The 11,083-nt window shown below is 35.1% G+C and overlaps 1 protein-coding gene across 1 annotated transcript; it reads right to left on the reverse strand.

Annotated features, from left to right (window-relative positions):
• Window positions 1-791: 791 nt before the first annotated feature.
• Window positions 792-6,946, reverse strand: LOC117717970 (olfactory receptor 5H19-like). Its single transcript, XM_034515476.2, has 2 exons — window positions 6,808-6,946; window positions 792-3,696 (listed from the first exon to the last, which is right to left on the reverse strand). The coding sequence occupies exons 1-2, from the start codon at window positions 6,809-6,811 to the stop codon at window positions 2,750-2,752; spliced, it is 951 nt and encodes a 316-aa protein (XP_034371367.2). The 5' UTR covers window positions 6,812-6,946; the 3' UTR covers window positions 792-2,749.
• Window positions 6,947-11,083: the final 4,137 nt, after the last annotated feature.

The following is an 11,083-nucleotide window of genomic DNA, read 5'->3' on the forward strand; positions in this document are numbered from 1 at the left end:
GATCCATTAAAATATTTATAAAACAGAAAAAAAACAATATTTGTTAAAATATGGTTTTTGTTATTCAATATTAAGATTGAATAGCTTCCTGCTGTATATAGAAATAATCTATATACAGAGAGGCACATTTAATTGTAAGAGAAACATTATTTTATCAGTGTATGCTCTTTTTGATTACCATAAAGTCTAAAGGCGAGTTGATTGGAAGCATGCCAATCTGACAGTTTGCCTACGTTCATTATATGTTTAAGAGGAGCAATACATCTTTATTTCATTCTTCATACAAAGTATGAATTTTAATTTTATAAATTCTTCTTTAAAGCTTCTTGTCTACAAACCACCATACTGTGTGTTGCAAAAGATGAAAAGTGTTTTAAGACTTTAAACTGTAATCTAAACAAGTTTGTAGTCAAAATTAAGTATCATAGACGGTCAAATGCGATCCAAAAACAATAAATAAGCTCTCAAAGACTTTAAATTAGTAATATTCTCTTTGAGACTGTAATAAGTGCTATATAAAATTTATCAAACTGGTCATTCCCTTAAAAATATGTATAATTTCACTTGTAAATTCAACCCAGCTTTCTACAAATGTAAAAAGAAAGCCAAGATAAATCAACTCTTAAAAAGGAAGGATCTATGTGTCTTACAGTTTAGAGGTTTCAGTGTGTTATTAATTAATCCTTTCTTATGAGACTTGACACCACAGTCCACTTGCATTGGGAAACAAAACTGTTCATTTCATGTCAGAAGAACAAAAATGAGACAATGGGGTGGGATCAGAGACTCAATCTTTTCCAAAAGGATGCAGGATGCATTTATTAAGAAAATCTTCCACATAACCCATATGTTAAAGTTCACACAATATGTCAATAGTTCCACATGGCAGAACAATATTCTATGTCTTATGAAAGGACCTCAGACAATTCCAGGGTGAAAAATATAGGATGTGGGAAACTAATATGCTTTAATATGTCTAAGAATACAATTATGCTCACATATAAGATCACATAACATGTAAACTCTGAATTCACACAAAAGCATACATATGTACATCTCTATACATATGTACATCTCTGTATCATTACATCTCTACATACATTAGCAATAAAATTCCACTAAAAATTTATTCAAAAAAGATCTAATCCAAAAACTAAATGGCAAAAAGGTTTGGAAAGGAAAAGATTGAACTACAGAAGGTTGTTACATTGCAAAAAACAGTTGTACATTGTATATACACAAGAGGAGTGGTGTCTGCAGTGAGGTTCTCAATAGCCAGTTTTAGTGTATAGATTAAAAAAAAACAGATTTGAGACTGAAGGTGGTTCATTTATTCTTCATTCATGATGTGCATGACACTTGCAATCAAGGTCATCTCAAATATAATGCATGCATAATTTTCTCTTTTTTCACATATGTCCAAAATAAATAGACAAAAACAAAAATGAAACAGAAAGAACAACGAACAAAGAAAAACAAGACACTAGAGACTATGACATCGCATCTTACCATGATGAGCTTAGCTTAAATACATTTATGATATGGTTTCTTCAACTATACACTCTAATAACTCTTAAATTACCCATTTAAATGCTAGTTAATTCACTATTATAAAATCTAAGCTACTGAAACCCTTCTCCCATCTTCCACCACTACATTTCCTCAATAAAATACCCCACATATTTATTTTATAAACATTGTTAACATTTTGATTTTCTGGAACTTCCTGGATGGTGATAAAACACAGGACAGAAGTAGAGAAACGTCAAGGACAGGCCAGATGGTGAGAAAAAATGAGCCTCTCTTCACTCTCCCAAGCACACTGACCACAGAGCATCCTTTGACAGACTGCCCACTGCCTTAATCTTACACTTGTACTCCAGTATCTTCTTCCTTCCTTGAGGAAAACGCAGGTAGAATTGCTGTATGAATCACCATTTCAGAACAGAGTTTAATAAAAGGCCTTTGCATATTTGTAGCAGCAATCCCAAGGTTTGCATCTGTTACAGAGACGTAGCACTGCTTCATCAGATCAGGGAAATGTTCTATGAGTCTCCAAGTCATCAATGACATCATATTCGTGTTACTTTCATTGGAACTACACTACTACAAGAGCTAATGTACTGATGATATCATAATAATAATATACAAACATGTTAAACAGTTTGAATTTGATTTCTGTTGTATTTATTTTATTATACTAAGTCTTTGGATAATTTAAAATTCATTTCAAATATTTTTAAGGAAATGGCTACATAAACAATAGCTAATTTAACACCAGCTCTGGAGGACTGTGAAAGTGCAATGGGAAAGAGCACTAGCTGCTCAAGATGAATAATTGTGGTTGCATCCCTAGCAACATGATATCCAAATGTCAGTAGGAAAGGGCTTCCACTGGAGATCAGATCATGGCTCCACACATGCTTTCTATTTCAGTGATATAGAGGGTGTAGAAAGATTACTGTGGTTAGCAGGTTAAAATTATAATTCAGGGTTTCAAGAAAGTAATTAAGAGTGATTCAACAGGACATTTGACCTTCTCTGGCCTCTGTGCAAGCTTCCATGACCAAATGTAACAATTCACAAATAAGTATGCCCACATCACATACATACACAACAAAACAACAACAACAATTCTAGGTTTGATTCATTTTAAAAATATTTTGACAATGTACAAAATACAGCCACATCAAAGTCTGCACAGTTTTGCCATGTTTTAATAAGGGCACAACAGATAATAATGTGAAATCTAAGTATTTCTCTTTAATAATCTTGCCAGTGAGGTTTTTACTTGCTTATTCCTCAAACTGTAGATAATTGGATTCAGTACAGGAATTATGATAGTGTAAAATACAGAGTCCATCATATCTTGGTCACTTACTTGTGGAGATGCAGGACGTACATACATGAATAGAAGAGGACCATAGTACAAAGACACAGACAGAAGATGGGCTCCACAGGTGGAAAAGGCTTTCTTCATGCTTTTGATAGATTTCTGCTTTAGGATTGAAAACAGAACAAGTGTGTAAGAGACAAAAATAGTTGTAATAGTAAATACCTGAATCGAGCCAGAAAAAATGAAAAGCATCAGGTAATTGAGAGAAGGGTCATTACAGGAAATCTTTAACAGTGGCATAACATCACAATAAAAGTGGTATATTATGTTAGAGTTACAGAAAATTAACCTGAATAAAAAGCCTTCGTGGATTAAAGCATGAATAAATCCACCTACAAGGGACAATATTAAAAGACGTACACAGAGTCTATTTGTTATAATCACTGGGTAGAGTAAAGGTTTGCATATGGCTACATAACGATCATAGGCCATGGATGCCAAGAGAAAACATTCTGTGGTTGCACTCACTACAAATGAAAAAAACTGTATCATGCATTCAGAGAAAGAGATTGGTTTACTCTTGGCAATAATGTCTAGTAGCATCTTTGGTGTCACTGTGGATGATAACCAAGTATCCACAAAAGCTAAACTCCCAAGAAATAAGTACATAGGTATGTGAAGGTGAGGGTCATTCCAGATGAGAGTGATCAGACCAAGGTTGCCCACCACAGTGATGAGATAAATGACCAAGAACAGCAGGAACAGGGGGATTTTCCACTGGGGCAGATGAACAAGTCCTGAGAGAACAAACTGAATGAGCAGTGTTGTGTTCTCCATTCCCATGTTCTCACTGGATGTCCCTGAAATGAAATATGATTGATGTCACACAGCATTCACTAAAATGTGTAGAGTAAAATGAAATGTTGGGTAGTAGAATTTAAAACACACCTATGTATTGGAATGACTACCAGATTTCATTTCATATCACTATATATGATGAAAACTTTTCTTCTGAGTGAAGAAATTACTTCAATTCATTGTTCCAAAAAAGATCTCAAACATGTTAACAAATTTAAAGAAAAAATACCTTTTAAGTTTGTGTGAAATGCATGAAATTACAAATTGGCTAGATGTGAAATTTCTTTATCTATATTACAGGTTCATAATCAAGGCAAGAAATGTTTTAAGAATCTAGATTAAACAATAAATTCAACTGAAGGGTCTTAGTCAATTCAAATACATTCATTTAATAAAGTGAAATCTTACAATATATAGTAACTTAAAATTTTCCTTCAAAATTTATGATAATTAAGTGGAGAAAATCATGTTCTAATATGGAAAACAGAAGTCAGTAATATAGAAAACTCTTAATGTACCTAGAGGCTTTTATGTACTGCAGAGTTGTCTGGGAACATTTATTCAAATGGTAGATTGTAAGATCATAATTTGGCTTAGGGTATATAAACAAGAATCTAATGGCCAACCTTTATAAAATTTCCCCAGGTGCTATTAAATGTAATACATTTATTGACACATGAGTAACTGGACCTCACGAATGACTAGGAAGACAAAGAGATGAATTTGAAACGACTTGTAATATCAACCCACTATTATACAGCAACATACCCCTTATGAACCTGATGTTCAATGGAATGAAAATAACATTTCTTGGTTATGAATGCAGTCTTTTTAAAATGGGTTTCACAATATTCTACTGACCATTATCACTGAACACTAATGGTACATTTAGTAGTATTTGTTTACTGAAGGTTTGACACTAATGACTAGGTATCACTAGCTAGCTCTGTTCTTATGACCATGTTTTCCCAGGCAATTACTCTGACACTCTCAGAATTTCTATGTTAAAGCCAATCATTTCCAGAGTCCATGTTACTTCAAAGTAAACACAGAAAATAATACAGTAATAATACAGACCAGAACTGAACCAGATATTTGAGAGGTGTGGTTTTAACGGGGAAAACGTTAATAAAAATAAAGCAGATAAATATGGTGTCAGAAGGAAAAATAAAGGATCTTTATGGGTAAATGTTGAGATCCCCAAGTGTTGAGATTAAGAAAATTTTAATGGCTTGGTGAAAGTAGTTTTCTGCATATAATCAGAAAATAGCAGGTAATGAGAATGAGGATGAGAGGGCCATGCAATGATGCTCTGTGTTCTGGAAAGTATGGGGGAAGAGTTGTCATTTGTTTGTGGCCCTATCTTTTACCTGTAGAAATTATAAGGAAAAGCTTTTTACCTGAAAAATATCAAAGGAGAAGAGGAGAGCACTAACAAGAGAAAATTCACAACCAACATGGAATGAGAGACTTGGATGGATAAAAAGAAATAAAATGGAGAAAGAGAAGCAGCCAGTGCTTAACAAAGATGGATTTATCTAGAAAAAAGGAGAGAAAGAATAGTGCAGAACATAGGACTGAAAATTTAGAATGCTTCTTTCTCTATAATAGTTCACACACACATAATACACACACATATATACTTATATACATATAAATACACACTATATATAATATATACACACAGATATATAATACACACACATTTATACATCTAATACACACAGACATACACATATATATTATATATGTATTATATACACACATTTAGGGAGATATCTATATGAGATATATGATGCTATATATATACATATATATATACATATATATGTATATATATATACATATGACTAATGAGACTATTTGGAGAGAGAACATGAGACTATTTGGAGAAAGAAGAGAAAGAGAAAATGATATAAATATATTATAGTCTTCCAAATTAAAAATAAATAAGTTAAAGCTTATTTAAATGTACACTTGATATACATATAGAAAAACAAATTTCTGATGCTATATTTTCAATGTTTGTCTTAGCTTTGTTGTTTATTAACTATTATTGATCTTGCATAAAACATTTCTTTTTATAAAAATCAAAATACACTTTTTGTAGTTGATGTATTTGTATTTGAATGTATATGGTGAGTGGATAAATTTTTGTTCCTGTATTTATATGATGCATTTTTGATGTCAAAACAAGTAGAAAATATTTTTTAAAAATCTTAATAGTTTGACTAAGAACACATATCCACATTACTCTCCAACAATTGTGCAGGTTCAATTCTATTCTTAGTTTGATTAATAGAATAAAAATGATCCAAATCAATTTTGCATAGAGATGATATGCACCATGCCAACAATTTGTATTTTAGGGTAATTTTTATGGGGATAGTGTTTCTTTCATAGATCTCAAAGCATATCAAGAGAGGCAAATTCTCAGATTTCTTGATATGTGGAGTTGAAACAAATAATTGATACAGGAAAGAATAACCAAAATATCTTTGTCATATTCCAATATATATATATATATATATATATATATATATATATATATATATATATCAAGGTATAATACATGATGAAACATTCTACATGTAAAGTTTTCTCTAATAAATAATATGCATATGTATAAATAAGTAAAAATGTAAGTATTATTGCTATAAGTAGAAGGAGCAACTTAAATCTTCTACTTAGAAGTAACTGAACTTTAAAGACATATGAAGGAACAGAACTAAAGAATGGATGGCTCTCTTACCAAAATTATCAGAATAATTGCTTATATGAGAATCATTCCTATTTCATACTAAATTTTGAGTTAGCACCCTACTTCAGGAGAATTTAAAAGTCATTATAGTCAGGAAAGATAGCCCAGATGTTAATGCCAGGGTCACAGCAAAAAGTAAATTTAGTTTGGTAAAAAGATTTCTAAAACATGTTAAGGAGAACAATTAGAGCTCTTTTGCCCATTTATATTTAGTCATGAATTGAAATATATAGGCAATTTTTAGTTGCTATTTTCCTTTATATCAGCTATATAAAATTATTATGAATTAAAATGGCCTCTTAAATTTCTATGGAAAGCATGGTGAATACTACACAACTTATTTGTTTCTTACCCATTTCTAGTTAGAAAATGCAAAGGTCCTTATAAAATGTTGAGTGTTCTAAAGCAGAAAAAACACAATAGCACAAAACAATGAGACAATGTGCAATGATCATCTTCATCACAATTTGTCTGGAAGTTTCATGACTAAGCACAGCAAACTGTGTTTATATGACTTTTCATCCAATACAAGAATCTTTATACCATTGCATCATTTTTTCATAAAGAAGGATGGAAGAACTAGAATTCCCACCAGAGCACCAGGGTTCACTGGAGGCAAAGATGAGGTTTCTCTGCTGGACACTTCAAGATTGGACAAAATTATAAATTAGTTCCACTGGGCACTGTAGATTTCAAAACCATAAATCTTCATTTACTGTAAGAGACTCTAATTTTGCCACAGAAATTATACTTTATTGTGCTATTTCCTAACACACTGTGACAGGTTTAGCCAAACTAATATGCAATTTTATATTTTTAAAGCATACAATAGTGTGCTTTTCCTGAGTTCATCAAACATGACAAGATCATGTCAATGATCATCTCTCTCTCTCTCTCTCTCTCTCTCTCTCTCTCTCTCTCTCTCTCACACACACACACACACACACACACATACACACACACACACATGTGGGATGTGAAATATTTGCTTGTTGTACTGGTTTTCTAAATGTATAATAGCCCTGAAATTCATTCAAAATGACATATGTAATGAATCCGGGGTAGCTGTGGCCATACTTAATCCTGCTGCACTAGATTTCCACTACAGCTTTGGTGAATATACTGGTGCTGCTTGCACTGCAAACGCCATTGTTTTAAGCAACATAAAATTCTATTTTAAACACCTGACTCAGAGTGCAGGTTACTGTGGGATATGAGTTGTAATTTTTACTGTATACAAGGTATATTTTTTCTTTTACATCAGCACATTGATTTTATTACATATAACTAAAAACAAAAAATCTTATCATTTCATAGCAATATCAAATTGGCCTTTGTTTTGATACCATTCTATTCAAATGAGTTTTGGTTTTAAAAATTAAGTCCCATGCCCCACCATGCCACAGAGGTATGTGTTCCACTATGTTCATAGTGGCCTTATTTGTGATAGCTAGAAGCTGGAAACAACCCAGATGTCCCATGACAGAAGAATGGATACAAAAAATGTGGTTCATTTACACAATAAAATACTACTCAGATATTAAGAATGAGGACATTCTGAGTTTTGCAGGCAAATGGATGGAACTAGAAAATATCATCCTAAGTGAGGTAACTCAGACGCAAAAGGACATGCATGGTATGTACTCACTAATAAGTGGATATTAGCCACCCCCCCCCAAAATAAAGTACAGAATACCCAAGATATGGTCCACAAAACTCAGAAAGGTCAAGAATCTGAAGGGCCTAAGTGAGGATACCTTAGTCCCACTGGAGAGAGAGAAGAAAGCAATCAAAAGTGGGGAGGGAGGGACCTGGGAAGGTAAGTGGACAGGAGTCGGGGGAGAGGAGAACCTGATCTGGTATTGGGTGAGGGAAAAGAACTGAAGCCCTAAGGGCCAGGAGAAAGAATGGAAACAGGCAACCTCAGGAGGTAGAAGGTTGGGAGACCCTCCAGAATGCACCAGAAACCTGGGAGGTGAGAAACTCTCAAGACTCAAAGTGGGGAACTTTAGAAAAAATGCCCTATAATGGGGAGAGGGAACTTGTAGAGCCTACCTTCAGCATGAAAACAGGCCATCAAATGAGGGAGGGGGTTGCCATCCCACAGTCAAAACTCTGATGCATAGTTATTCCTGTTTGAAAGAACTACAGGGATGGAAAAGGAGAGGAGCCTGAGGAAAAAAAGGTCCAGCAACAGGCTCAAAGTGGGATCCAGCTCAAAGGGAGGTCCCAAGGTGTGGGGAGCCGACAGAAGGCGGCTATCATCCTTGCAGCCATCTTGAGCCATATACCCTGACAAGAGACTTGTTTTCAACAACCTACAACAGCTGAGCACACTCTGATAACATCTTGTTTTATATACACAGGATTTTCCCTTGGGTGTGTGTGGCTTAAAGGCATGACTTAAAGGTGTGACTTAAGAAATGAGACTTATAAAAGTCGAGAGGCAGACAGAAGAGGTACTGGAAACTTGGAACTTGGAGGCACTAGAGACTAGGAACTAGGGACTAGAAACTCGAGACTTGGGACTTGGACTAGGAACAAGGGACTTGGCAAGAGAGAAGAGAGACTTGGGAATAAACGGGACTGAATCACACTCTGTCTGGTCTCCATTCTTTGAGTCTGTCCTCACTCTCTCTCTTGCTGAACCCTGACCTGTGGACCAGAGCAGCAGTATGAGCCAGGACAATTTAGCCCCCAAAGCTTGGGGCAGTGCAGGCTCTAACAATTTTGGACCCCAAGCTTTTGGCAGTGCGGGTTTCAACATTTGGCAGAGCGGTCCCCAACACCAAGGCCTGACACTATTACTAGCAGCTGAAAGAGTCAGATACAGATATTTGCACCCAATCAATGGACAGAAGTTACTGACCCCTCTAGTTGAATTAGGGAAAAGCTGGAAGAAGCTGAGAAGGAGGGCAACCCTGTAGGAGGACTAGCAGTCTCTGTTAACCTGGACCCCTGAGATCTTTCAAACACTGGGCCACCAAAAAGGCAGCATACACCAGCTGGTATGAGGCCCCCAACACATATACAGCAGAGGACTGCTGAGTCTGAGTTCAGTCAGAGAAGATGCACCTGACCTTCAATAGCCTGGAGGCCCCAGGGAGTTTAGAGGTCAGGTGGGGTGGGGGGGTGGGGGGCGTAGGGGGCGGGAACAGCCTCATGGGTTGGAGGTATGGGATATGGAACAGTCAGAGGGTGGACGGGGGGGGATAAAATCTGGAGTGTAAAAATAAGAAAGAAAGAAAGAAAGAAAGAAAGAAAGAAAGAAAGAAAGAAAGAAAGAAAGATAGACAGAGAGAGAGAGAGAGAGAGAAAGAAAGGAAGGAAGGAAGAAAGAAAGAAGATAAATACAGTATAGCTTATAATTCTAAAATAAAATTATTAAATGAAGTTGTACTTGGAATTATGATAGAATTTCCATCAATTTCTGAAATGATCATGAATATACTTTGCCATTTTGTATTAAATGGTTTTGCAAAGTGATATTGTTGGCATTGAAGGTCATATAGTCAAAATAGTAATCAAGTCTCAAAAGTATTCACAATGATTTCCATATTGCAGTAGTAAATATTCAGCCAGACTTAATCAATACTTTAAAACATGTAAGTACAATCATTCATTATTGAAATTTGCTTTCTTCTTTAATTATGGATAAAATTACATGTGTATCAAAATATGTTTCAAAACAATTCTATCAATGGTTCATTAGTAATTGGATTGCAAACCTTAGTCACAAAGGAAGAAAGGAAACTGCAGGCACAGGATTGCAGTAGAGAAAAGAATATATCCATCATTTCCAGACATCAAAGCCTGGCATCTAAATTTTCTGTAGACCTTGTTAAAATGCACAATCTGCTGAAGTAGTTGAGTGGGCTGAGGAGGAGTCTACTTTGAGTAAAGTGATGCCTGAGGACACTGTAGTCGACAAGCCATCACTGAAAGAGCAAAATTATCAGGAAAACAAAAACCCTAAATACTATATATGTGAAATTTCTGCAGTGAAAGAAACAGAAGAGAAAGAATTGGCCAATAAAGCAATGTGTTTGAGATTACACAGGACTTGGAGGCCTGGTCACAGTCTGTATAGTTTACTAATTGAGAAGATTACTCTGGTGGAGGATTAAGAGAACAATAATACATTCCAAATTTTTTTCCTCCTTAAATATATTTTATTGGTTCTTCGAAAATCCTGTGCAATATGTTTGTAATCATAGTCAACCCTTTCCCCTACCTCCTCCCAGATCCTTGCCCCATTGCTATTCAGTCAACTTCATTCAATTTTGTGTCAATTTCGTTTGATTTCCATCCATCATGTCCAATCTGTGCTGCCCACTCTTGGATATGTGGTTCTCTGGTCATAAAATGCCCTGGGTGATGAAGGAAGACTTTGCTGATGGTAAGGAGTAATGAGATATGGTGAGTGTATCATGAGCAAATACAGAGTATACTTATGGATTCTGCTTCTCCTGGTCATGGGTAGAGGATTTACACCTTTATTATATTCCTGCACACTTTTGGCCTACATATGCAGATCTTGTCGGCTAGAGCGGGGATCTGGGAACCTAAAAGAAAGGAGGCAGACTACAGTTTAATGCTGCAGACAATTTCACTTCGGTTTCAATGTA

This window comes from Arvicanthis niloticus, chromosome 12, assembly GCF_011762505.2.
Source record: "Arvicanthis niloticus isolate mArvNil1 chromosome 12, mArvNil1.pat.X, whole genome shotgun sequence".
Taxonomy (NCBI): domain Eukaryota; kingdom Metazoa; phylum Chordata; class Mammalia; order Rodentia; family Muridae; genus Arvicanthis; species Arvicanthis niloticus.